The sequence below is a fragment of the Pseudorasbora parva genome, chromosome 20, assembly GCF_024679245.1.
Source record: "Pseudorasbora parva isolate DD20220531a chromosome 20, ASM2467924v1, whole genome shotgun sequence".
In the NCBI taxonomy this organism is placed as follows: Eukaryota; Metazoa; Chordata; class Actinopteri; order Cypriniformes; family Gobionidae; genus Pseudorasbora; species Pseudorasbora parva.
The window spans coordinates 26,552,330-26,565,116 of NC_090191.1; the positions used below are offsets into that span (position 1 = coordinate 26,552,330).

At 37.2% G+C, this 12,787-nt stretch overlaps 1 protein-coding gene across 1 annotated transcript; it reads left to right on the forward strand.

Annotated features, from left to right (window-relative positions):
- The first annotated feature begins 270 nt into the window (after nucleotides 1–270).
- Nucleotides 271–12,399, forward strand: stk38l (serine/threonine kinase 38 like). The gene is made up of 14 exons (XM_067428219.1): nucleotides 271–489; nucleotides 2,359–2,498; nucleotides 2,640–2,691; nucleotides 2,918–3,040; nucleotides 4,005–4,088; nucleotides 4,186–4,309; nucleotides 4,507–4,661; nucleotides 4,797–4,899; nucleotides 6,306–6,367; nucleotides 6,441–6,558; nucleotides 6,690–6,813; nucleotides 7,022–7,117; nucleotides 7,233–7,324; nucleotides 10,982–12,399. The coding sequence occupies exons 2-14, from the start codon at nucleotides 2,371–2,373 to the stop codon at nucleotides 11,107–11,109; spliced, it is 1,389 nt and encodes a 462-aa protein (XP_067284320.1). The 5' UTR covers nucleotides 271–489; nucleotides 2,359–2,370; the 3' UTR covers nucleotides 11,110–12,399.
- Nucleotides 12,400–12,787: the final 388 nt, after the last annotated feature.

Genomic DNA, 12,787 nt, shown 5'->3' on the forward strand with positions numbered 1-12,787 from the left:
TGCATGTATATACTGTATAAATATATACACAGTATATACATTCAAATATTTCTTAAATATATACATGAATGAATGTGTATTTATATTATATTATAATGCATATATAACAAACGGTTATATATGTTAAACAAACCGTTTTGCTTGGTCTAAAATGTTTTAATACATAGGCTATTTTGTCAATTTCTATTATTCTCCATTATTCTATTGGTATCTTCTTTCTTGCCAACTTTTATTTTGGAAAAATGTCCTGGGCTGTCAGGGACTCTTGATTTGTCAGAGTGAGCGCGTGTGGGGAGGTGGATCATCAGAGTCAGCTCAGCCCCGCCGCAGCGCTCAACAAACATCAGCCTGAATAGAGAATAAACATGAGCGATCACTGAGGGACTCTGCTCTGACTACTCAACTTAAGGCCATTCCTTTGGCTTCTTTTTATCCTTATTTTGGTCCTCGTCAACCGGCAAACTGTCTAATCTGGAGGAAGACGGGGAGGTGAGAATTTACAAATATGATGGTGGATATAAATCACAGTGGTGCTGTTGTTAATGCAGACACTGATGCTCATAATACATGATACAGAAGCCGATATGTGATATCCGCAATGTTTATTTTGTTATATATCACCTGTCTATTACGATGTTTTGTGATTTTGATAGACAATATATTTTGATAGATTTGAGTCTTCACTGAATACGACCATCTGTGTGGTGTATCCGCGTCAATGTATCTGTTTTTTTTTTTATAAACCTGTCAAACTGCATGTCACGTCCGCAAGGTCAAGCACGCAGACGCGAGGCCGAGCGCGCTCAAATCAAGTTTGCGTTTTCCCCACATTCATCAGTGACCGCAGCACGAGCAGGTGCAGTAACCTTCTCAGTCCCGAGCGGGTAACGTATAAGTAAACAATGCTTAGATATTAAAAATGCTAATTAACCAAAATCGGTTTTTAGGCACGATCCTGCGATTACTTGATCTTCTGAACAACAACAACACTCTTGTTTATTACGTGGTATTGCCTAAAAGCCCGTTTTATAAACAAGTTTTCATATCGAATAACTCACTTTTCAGGCACAAAAAAAATAGTCGCCGTAATTCTTCTCTGCCTAGTGTCAAAGAAAATACTATAGTCCGAAGGAAGCCAAACCATCAAACGATGCGTGTATCCAAGCAGCAACGCGGTAAGGGTCAGACCAGACCAAATGCTGATCCGGAATACCATATATGGATTATCCGACTTGTAAGCGTTCTGAATTCAGTCGTTTGAAACTCCACTCCGGGTTTTTCCACGTTCTCACAATGACGAGAGAAACCCACTCGTAGCGATAATGAGGCTTCTAATTTAATTTACGGCAGTTTTATTTTAGTATTCTTACAATATAGTTTTTAGTTTTAGATTTTCCGCTTTCATTTTAGTTTTAGTTAAAGGGTTAGTTCTCCCCAAAATGTAAATTTAGTCATTTACTCTCCCTCATGTGCCAAACTAAGACTTTCGTTTATCTTCGTAATACAAATAAACAAGCAATTTAATGAAATCTGAGAAATTTCTGTCCCTCTGTTGACAGCTACAAAAAACGTACTGAAGGTACGATTTATATACGATGAACAGATTTAGGCTTTTATTACACATGAAACATTCATCAACTCGCACATCATTCTTGGTAAACGGAAGCTCAAGCATGTTTGCTTGAGGTGTGAGAACTAATTAGGTTCATTTTCGTGTCACACAGCGCATTTGAGCTTCCACAAGAACCAATGAGATTTGTTCTTGTGAGTCCAGCAGGTTTGGTTGAGCTTCTGTTGATGTTCACTGATCAATATTTATATGTGAATAAAAGCCTAAATTCAATCTGTTCATCATATAAAGCAAGTGTCTCTTCAATAAATTTGGACTAAACCTCTTCAATTTATATGAATAAGTCTATGAACGTTTTGAAGTGTCAAAGTGGTATTGTGTAGTAGACTGTCAATTGAGGGAAAATATAACAAAAAATGTTTTGGCTTTTTAATAGTTTTAGTTGTTTTAAACTATATTAACCTTGAATTACAAAATTAAATTGTTAAAATAATATTAAACAAATCTTATAATTAATCATTTAGCTATACTGTATTTGTTTATTGTTGGTCGTGGGGGCGCTGTGACGTGTGATGAAGATAATATTAATATTTTTAATAATAACATTAATGAGATACAAAAAAAGATATAATTTACAATGAAACTATTTACAATGATTGTTGTAATAATTACATTTTCCAGTTTATGTAGGCATACATGTGTTTTGTTCATTAGTAGGGCTCTTTGGTGGAGGTTGCATTCATTTGTATTCAGAGATCTCTGCTTTGCAAATGATTTTCCTGTTACAGACCAGCGTGGCCATGACGGGAGGAATGGCAGCGCCCCTCCCGATGAGCAACCATACACGTGAGAGAGTCACCGTGGCCAAACTGACACTGGAGCACTTCTACAGCACCCTGCTCACCCAGCACGAGGAGCGGGAGATGAGGTAATCATGGCAGCAACGACCCACTACACCTGCTTCCTCCAAACCGCATCACAACATATCAATTCGATCAAGTGTTATGTGATCAAATAAAGCTAATTTGTTGTGTGACTGGTCATAATGCATCCGTTTCCCCCGTTTCAGGCAGAAGAAGCTGGAGAAGGTGATGGATGAGGAGGGTTTACCTGATGAAGAGGTGAGATGCCCTTGCTGACCATAGAGCTACTTCAAATTATTGAATGACTTCCTGAGTTACCATCACAGAAGTGTCAACTAAGAAAAAAACTGTTTTGCTTATGTGGTTTGAATAGGACTCAAACTGTGTGCTTTGTGCTTAGTACCTTGCTTTGAGTAGGCCAGTGAGGTTTACTGTATGATTATAACCAAAAGTTTTATAAGATAGTGTCTGTTTTTTTTTGTAGAAGAGTATGAGGCGCTCTCTGCACGCTCGTAAGGAGACAGAGTTTCTGAGGCTCAAAAGGACCCGACTTGGTCTCGACGATTTTGAGTCCCTCAAAGTGATTGGGAGAGGAGCCTTTGGAGAGGTGTGTCTATTCTCTGTTTCAGACTTTGACATGTACTTCTCAGGCAACATCCTAGCTGAAATTAAAAAGTGACTGATACATAAATACCACATAAATAGCTCTCTCTATGTGAGACTTGACACACAGTTGAGTCCAGCAGAGTTGACATTACACATACTTGTTTTAGAAGGATTTTTCAGTTTTCAATGAAATATAAGTATGTTTATAATCGTTCTTTCAACTTTTTTTTCAATATTTGCAATATTGGATGAATTTGAGCTTGTTCAATGCATTCTGGAATTTCCTTTTCCATGAAGTACAATGAATTTAAGCCCGGGACACATTTAACAGATGTAAGGCCGATTGTGAATGTAACTTGATACTTACGACTGATCATGCCTAAATGCGCTGGGTCTGTGCCAGTTGCATTTAGTGCAGTTAAAATCATATAGTGTGTTCAGTTTAGTCTTAAAATGTTTCAGATAGTCATTAAGTATGTCCCCAGCTTTAGTAAATGAGTCATCATAAAGTTGATGCCTACTTTTAGGAACACACATATAATGCCTGAAATTAGGCAGCTCTCTAGGACTTGAAACATAGCCATTGTGTGTTTGTACCAGTGTTATTTAAGTATTATTTATATACTGTTATAGTTTGAAGTAGCATTTATTTATTTAGTTTTAGTTTAATGTTTAATAATAGTATTTATTATTTTTGCCTAATATTGGTACATTTTAATTTATCTTTATTTCATTTAAGTTTTTTATTTAATATTTATATTTTTATCTTTGTATATTGTCAGCTTTATTTCAATTCATAAAAATGTTTTTAATACTTTCATTTAACAATAAAAACTGTGGTTTGTACTCATCCTCATTGACTTGATTTTGCAGATTTGCAAATGTTTTTGATCACTGAAATATAGTTACACTTACATTTCATTGCCAATCCCAATGGTTCTCCAAAAATTTTGTGCTGCATTCAGGTGCGCCTGGTTCAGAAAAAGGACACTGGTCACATTTATGCCATGAAGATTCTCAGGAAAGCAGACATGTTAGAGAAAGAGCAGGTATGGACATTCGGTTCTATTTAATTCAGCAGTCTCCGATAGTCATACCTGATCCACTGATAATATCTCTCCTCAAATGTATGTCTCCCTGGGGCAGGTGGCTCATATCCGGGCTGAGAGAGATATCCTGGTGGAGGCTGATGGCGCCTGGGTAGTGAAGATGTTCTACAGCTTTCAAGATAAACGCAATCTGTACCTCATCATGGAGTTTCTGCCTGGAGGTGAGGACAGATGTACAAAATATCACATGTTTTTTTTTTTACTGATGTAACAGTGAGAGATTTAAAACTGGAAAAGTACTAACGACAATCTGCTCATAGCAGAACTATGGAAAGTCCTATTTTTAGAGCAGCTGCTCAGAGGCTATAACTCGTGTGTGTTTGTGTGTGTTTGTGTGTGTGTGTGTGTGTGTGTTCAGGAGATATGATGACTCTGCTAATGAAGAAAGACACGCTGTCGGAAGAAGCTACGCAGTTTTATATCGCAGAGACGGTTCTGGCTATTGACTCCATCCACCAGCTGGGCTTTATTCATAGAGACATCAAACCTGATAACTTGCTGCTTGACTCCCGGGTGGGAATTCATCTTTATCTCTTATTTACTGACACACAAACAAAAAAAATGTTTAATGGAAATTAGTCGGTTTCTGGACGGTTATTGTATTGTATGAAACTGAACACCTCATAACAGACTGTCTTTGATTTTTAGGGCCATGTCAAACTGTCTGACTTTGGCCTATGCACAGGCTTGAAGAAGGCCCATCGAACTGAGTTTTACCGTAACCTCACTCACAACCCTCCCAGTGACTTCTGTGAGTAACCAACAGGCACAAGTTACACAGAAAACCATACTAAAATATTAAAATACTTTTCAACAAATTAAAGAACTCATATCTGAGTGGCTAGGGGGCCTCAAAAAACTTCCAAGGGTGGCTTAAAAGGATTTTTAAAAAGTTATTAGTTCTTATTATATTTTTCTTTATTTTTTTCCTTAGAAAAACTAGGATTCTCACAGCCTTAGAAAACCCGAATTTTTGAGGAAGCTTTATTTTAAACATGTCATTTCTAGACAAGGAAATGTCATGTAAATTAATAAAATCGTATAACTCCATGGCTACTTTATAATGAATATACATTTGTTTAGTTATGCCCCCAAGCTCTAAAATATTTTATTGGGTATAATTGGGTAACTTTTTTTATCCAGTAAATCACGAAAAATTGTGTACAGTGGAGGGCCTTGGAGTCAAAAAATTTAGGAAACACTACCTTTTCAGCCTAAAAAGACCATTTATAGATGATGCCTGTTCAATATTCAGAAAGCTTTTCTTCCCAGTGATAGTGAGGTAATAGAAGTAGGATAGACGAGTTACCAATAAAGGCAAAATGTGGGATTCTGTGCTGTTAATGTGGGATGTTGTGCTGTTTCTGGCTGTGTGTAGAACCTACCGCTCTGCATATTCTTACTCAGAGAATCACAACTTTAGAAGTGATCCGGATTAAATTATTTTCAACAGGGTCCCTGATCATTTCAGTCTGACTTTGGCACACTAAAAATCATCGGTAGCTATGTTTCCATCCACCTATTTCTATGTGCATTTTTAGATATTGCATTAAAAAAAACACTGGATGGAAATGCCAAGATGCACCTACATTCAAAAAAATTGCAGAAATACATTCATCTTATCTCAAAAAGACATGCACAAGCTACGATGGAAACAAATAAATTCCTCGCTTTAACAAAAAAACTCACATGACTATACCTCAATAGTGGATATGATTGGATAATTGGACTAACCATTGGACCAATCTCATTGCACAGCATCTCAAATGTTGTTTTTATCTTTCTGAAATGCCTGAGTCAAAGTCTGTCATCAGAACGATTTGGTACTTACTTACATGATTGCATTCCCAAAATCCTGGCAATCAAACACAAGTTACCATGAAAGATTTTTTTTTGACTCAATGATTTTATCCTGATTGCAGCGACCTCCATTTTTTTAACAGATATTTTATGGCAATTTACTAGGAAGTGACTTCTTTTTTCTCTTGAACACACGTGATGAACACTGCTTTATTCGCAAATGTTTTATGCGATATTAGAATTTTGTGCATAAGTTAATGTTGCAGCCTGCTGTTATAAGTGGACCTCAAGGGATAAAAAATATGGCCTTTTTAAAGACAAAATTAACTGCATTTGCTCTGCTTCAACCTTCTTTAGCCTTCCAAAACATGAATTCAAAAAGGAAAGCAGAAACATGGAAGAAAAACCGAAGACAGCTGGTAAGAGAGCATCTTTGTGTTACAGAAAAGAACATTGCTGATAGTATCAATAACTCATTCCTCTCATATACAGGCATATTCAACCGTCGGGACGCCGGACTATATCGCCCCTGAGGTCTTCATGCAGACCGGCTACAATAAGCTGTGTGACTGGTGGTCTCTTGGAGTCATAATGTATGAGATGTTAATAGGTTAGTCATTTTAAATACTAAACACAAAGTGAATGGGTTCATATCAGGCCAGTCTTCAGTTTCTCTAAAAGCCTTTTACTGTAGCTTTTTCCTGCACTGAATCAGGTGTTTGTTTTGTTTTCCTGTTCCAGGCTACCCACCCTTCTGTTCCGAGACGCCACAGGAAACCTACAGGAAGGTCATGAACTGGCGAGAAACGTTAATTTTCCCCCCAGAAGTCCCCATTTCAGAGAGAGCCAAGGACTTGATCCTTAGGTCAGAGACACTGCCGTATCTGTAACACAAACAGCATAGGAGAAAGCAGTCGATTTATTTTTTTGAAAAGAAAACACTACTGAACTTTTACGGTTAAAATGATTGTTTCCTTTAAGTAAAGAATGCCTTTGCGTTCAAAAACTAGCTTGTCATTTCTTGAGATCATTTGAAATTTGATCTGACCAAACTGTGTGATTTATGTTTTCAGGTATTGCACAGATGCAGAAAATAGGATTGGATCAGGAAGTGTGGATGAAATCAAATCTCACCTTTTCTTTGAGTCTGTGGACTGGGAGCATATCAGGTAGATCTGCACGTGCACTTGTACAGTGTTGTCCAGAACTGCAAAAGCACTCAGAAAATGTATATTGGCTACGTTAATGTAAGCAAATTAAACTTAACTATTTTACTGATCATAGAGAGAGACCTGCTGCTATTTCCATTGACATCAAGAGTATTGATGATACTTCCAACTTTGACGACTTTCCAGAGTCAGATATTCTACAGCCAGGTACAGTAAACCATTTATGATAAGTTAAAAGTTTGTGTAAAACGTAGAAATAATTTTTAATTGACATTTAAAATTGTGCATCTCCACAAATTTAAGGCCTGTTCACAGCAAGAATAACTAAAATGACAACTATATTATATATAGTTCAGTGCTTAGGGTGGACCAGTATGTAATCTTTTGCGTGCACATGTTGCCAGTACTTTGTCATTTAGGCCCCGTCCACACAAAGCCAGCGCTTTCCCAATCCGATCTTTTTTTCCCCCTCGTTTCAAGAAATATCTGCGTCCACACGAGATTTCCAAAACTGACTAAAAACGATGTAGTTTGCATGCCAGGCCAGTGTGTGGCGCTGTAATTCTGCCACAGAAATACACTAAAAACAGAGTAGAAGAGTTGTGGCTAGCAGGGGTATAGCAGTGGTCGGAGGTGAGGCAAAAGCTCACAATAAAATAACAATAAATACATTTGCTACTTAACAGATGTGTTTTATTAATGCCTACACCTACCCCAACCCAAAACATACCCTTACAATAATGCAGATACGTTAATTAAATGACGCGATATTAATGTGCGCATGCCCAGTGCCCGTAGTTGTATCCCTAAACTCTTTTACTGTGCTGGACGTAGTGTGATGACATCCCTGTTTCAGAAAATATACGGATTCGCTGTACACACGAAGACAGAAGATGATCGTTTTCAGATTTACCCACTTTGGGACCCGGTTCCAGAAAATATCGGATTCATGCTTCTAAAACGCCGGATCTGTGTGGACGAAACGCTGATACGGTACAAAATGTATACGTATACAGCTAAACGCGTCTCCGTGTGGACGGGGCCTTAGAGTCTAAATGTCAATGAATTACCCCTCATCTCGACAAATAACGTGAATGCAAGCAGTTTAAGTCTACCCCATCGGAAGTTCTATTTTATGATACTAATTTGAATAACCTGAATGAATGACATTGACACCTAATTTAAAGGCTAGTCATGCAAGGAATTCCGTATCGCTATCATACAGTTCTGTGATTACTATTTTAGCATGGCTTCAGAAGGGGACCAAAAGGACGCGTGAGTCAGACACAGACATTCAACCAGAGAAAATGACTTTAAACACTGTCCGTGAGCAGCAAACTAAGCTAACCAGCGGTACTAATGAGCAATCTGCTGTAGCAGCAGCACAAACACCTGCAGCAGCAGCAAACGTTATTGCTACTACTACAGACAATGACGGTGTTAACAATAACATCAGTAACCATGAGTGGCCCGACTGTTGGTCAATGGATTAAATTATGTACTTTTGCTCCTAGAACAGTGGATTTTCCAAGAACATAAGCTTGGCTGCAAAATATATATATACAGGTCCTCCTCAAAAAAATTTCATATGTGATAAAAGTTCATTATTTTCCATAATGTAATGATAAAAATAAAACTTTCATATATTTTAGATTCATTGCACACCAACTGAAATATTTCAGGTCTTTTATTGTTTTAATATTGAAGATTTTAAATTAAAATCTATTAACCTAGATTTTAACCTAATCATCTGAATCAACTAATTAACTCTAAACACCTGCAAAAGATTCCTGAGGCTTTTAAAAAACTCCCGGCCTGGTTCATTACTCAAAACCGCAATCATGGGTAAGACTGCCGACCTGACTGCTGTCCAGAAGGCCATCATTGACACCCTCAAGCGAGAGGGTAAGACACAGAAAGAAATTTCTGAGCGAATAGGCTGTTCCCAGAGTGCTGTATCAAGGCACCTCAGTGGGAAGACTGTGGGAAGGAAAAAGTGTGGCAAAAAATGCTGCTCAAAGAGAAGAGGTGACCGGACCCTGAGGAAGATTGTGGAAAAGGACCGATTCCAGACCTTGGGGGACCTGCGGAAGCAGAAACATCCAGAGCCACCGTGCACAGGCGTGTGCAGGAAATGGGCTACAGGTGCCGCATTCCCCAGGTCAAGCCACTTTGGGCTACAGAGAAGCAGCACTGGACTGTTGCTCAGTGGTCCAAAGTACTTTTTTCGGATGAAAGCAAATTTTGCATGTCATTTGGAAATCAAGGTGCCAGAGTCTGGAGGAAGACTGGGGAGAAGGAAATGCCAAAATGCCTGAAGTCCAGTGTCAAGTACCCACAGTCAGTGATGGTCTGGGGTGCCATGTCAGCTGCGGGTGTTGGTCCACTGTGTTTTATCAAGGGCAGGGTCAATGCAGCTAGCTATCAGGAGATTTTGGAGCACTTCATGGAGCACTTCAAAAGCTTTATGGAGATGATTTAGTTTTTTAAAGCACGACTGGCACCTGCTCACAGTGCCAAAACCACTGGTAAATGGCTTACTGACCATGGTATTACTGTGCTCAATTGGCCTGCCAACTCTCCTGACCTGAACCCCATAGAGAATCTGTGGGATATTGTGAAGAGAAAGTTAAGAGAGGCAAGACCCAACACTCTGGATGAGCTTAAGGCCGCTATCGAAGCATCCTGGGCCTCCATAACACCTCAGCAGTGCCACAGGCTGATTCCCTCATGCCACGCCGCATTGAAGCAGTCATTTCTGCAAAAGGATTCCCGACAACAAGTATTGAGTGCATAACTGAACATAATTATTTGAAGGTTGACTTTTTTTGTATTAAAAACACTTTTCTTTTATTGGTCGGATGAAATATGCTAATTTTTTGGAGATTTCTAATTTTGAGTTTTCATGAGCTGTATGCCAAAATCATCAGTATTAAAACAATAAAATACCTGAAATATTTCTGTTGGTGTGCAATGAATCTAAAATATATGAAAGTTTAATTTATATCATTACATTATGGAAAATAATGAAATTTTATCACATATGCTATTTTTTTGAGAAGGACCTGTACATTTTTTATGTATAAAATATATTTAAAATATGATTTGCATATTGCACTTTTTTGCGCTTAAAGCACTGATATAGTTATCTAATAAGATAATTATATTAGCATCCACACCAACAGACAATGCCACTTTGTTGATCAGTGCTCACTGCAGTTATGTTGTCTGCCGCTTTATACGCTGCACTTTAAAATCAGAGCTCTTTTGTATCAGTGTCCCAGATGGTCAAGCTAAGTTTAGTTATTGTTAAGCATGCTTAAGCTTTGCTAAATTATTATGTTCCTTCTAAAAATTCCTGTGGGTTTTTAGAATAGTGGTTTTGGACTTATACATAATATAAGGCATGTTGTGAATATTTAAAAAAAGTTTTATTTTATTTATTAAATGTACAATATATGTGTATGGCATCAATATACTGTACAAAATACAATAATATTGAATCTACTTATTCACATATAGTTTTGAGTACACAAAGTAGACAGTATTTAGTTATAATAAGTTTACTGATTAAAATGTATCCTTACCTCAGGTGCTCAGGGATCAAGGGTCCTTTTTAAAAATTGAAAGTATTTTTATTCTTTTGATGTATGGTGTTTACCTAGGAAGAAACCCAGTCATTTAATTAGACTACATAAAGATCATGTGCAATGGATATAACAGTTAATTTACATTTATACATTAACAGATACACACACAATTTTTTTTTCTTTTGTGTGTGTGTGTGTGCGCGCCTTAATTGCCTTTTAGGCATTTCATGTGTCTATTGGTTGTTCTGACTATCCGTTTCACCACTCATTTCAGTGACAAATGTAACCGAACCAGACTTCAAGTCCAAGGACTGGGTTTTCCTCAACTACACCTACAAACGCTTTGAGGGATTAACACAGCGTGGCACCATCCCCACTTACATGAAGGCGGGCAAGGCATAAAACTGAAACTGATGGTCTGGAAGAGAAGGATTAGAATGTAAATGACAATTCATACGCAGATGTCTGCAGATGAAAAGCTTATGCACTGCCGCTTTGTGCTACACAATAGACCTGTTCTCAGAGGAGTCCCTGGTGACGATAAAAAGGAAAATGAAAAGAAAAAAAAAAGCATAATAATTAAATGGCCAAACATATGGAGAGACTCTCCTGTCCTGCTGCTCAGCTAAAAGGAGACACAAAGGTTGTCCAAAGGCTCTTCAACACTGGATCAAACAGGGTCGCAGATTATAAAAAGGAAGCATATACAGTACATCACTGAAGCCTTATGTTTAGAAAACAGAGGATGTTTTAACCTCAAACCTCTTAGGTGACAAAACTGCAATAAAGTTCATTTCTCTGTCACTTTAGTTTCTTTCCCCCAGGTAATCTGTATAGACCCAAAATGAGATGCACATTGTTAGACACTGTATAATATAGTTAACTACCTGATGCTTAATATTTCCTACAAGTGTATTTGTGCAGTTGTTTTGTTGTATGATTGCAACCTACCTAGAAGAAACTGGATAAACTTGAGGGGTTTATGTCAGTGCCAGTGAGCAGCCAGCCCTCCTCTACCTGTTCTTGTGCATTTCATCCACCCAAAGTGATGTAGTTAATTTAGTTTTGTTTGAGTGTGAGCATTGTTCACCTATGCAACCATTTTTGTAGTTCTGTTGTAATACATGCAAGATGTAGCTTCAATCAGTGGTTTTTAAGGGAAGATCAATCATTATAAAACTTGCTCTCCCAAGTTTTACAAATCTACAGGGTTTAAAAGGATAAAGGTAATCTTGCAAACACTAATTTGCAAAAAAAAAAGCATATTGTCTGCAAAATTAACATAAAATAGACAAAATTTGAACCAAATAACAAATCCATAATGGTCAGTAAAGAATTGAACTTACAGTGTATGTTGTTTTGATTGGAAGTATTAGTGATATAGAAAGGTCGTCGTGGTTTTGCATTATTGTTTACAGAGATAACAATACTTCAGTAATACAGCACTCCAATAATGTTTATCCAAATTTAAACATCTCTTACTAGCTCTCTTAGTTGAAGATATTAAGAAACTGGACATTTGCTGTTGTGCATGACTACAAATTAACTAAGAGAGAGCAAATGCTGTAGCTTACGTGTAAAAGATCGGTGCTGGGGGTTTTATTTAATATATTCACTTCTGTTCATTTGTTATTTGTTGAATGGTGTAAAAAAAAATGTTGACGCAAGAAATAAATGTTAAAAATATGAAAAGACTCCACGACTGTATGGACCTACACTGTGATTTTTTTACAGTCTATGATGTCAAGCGCCCTCTCTAGTGGTGATTTCTGTAACTACAACATAACGAGACAAAATACGACGATTTTAAGATTATAAAAAAATGTTTTAGTTATTTTTATTATTTAGTTTACTCAATGCCATTTTCAAAACAAATACATTTAAAGATTCTTTCGTTTAAGTAAACTTGTTTAATACTTATATATACTAATGTTAGATTTAACTGTAACCATTTGTATATATAAATCGATAGTTTGCCAAAATAACGTATAATACAAAATATATACGGTAATAATATATATGATGATACGTTCATATACGTATAACACAATGAGTGTGATTTCTTATTGGCTCAGCCGTG

What these genes read in the sequence shown, in the direction of transcription:
- stk38l (XM_067428219.1), top strand. Translation starts at nt 2,371, where the DNA reads ATGACGGGAGGAATGGCAGCGCCCCTCCCGATGAGCAACCATACACGT. An exon ending in CAACCCTCCCAGTGACTTCT is followed by an intron (nt 4,900 to 6,305) that starts GTGAGTAACCAA and finishes AACCTTCTTTAG; the next exon opens with CCTTCCAAAACATGAATTCA. An exon ending in GCCAAGGACTTGATCCTTAG is followed by an intron (nt 6,814 to 7,021) that starts GTCAGAGACACT and finishes TTATGTTTTCAG; the next exon opens with GTATTGCACAGATGCAGAAA.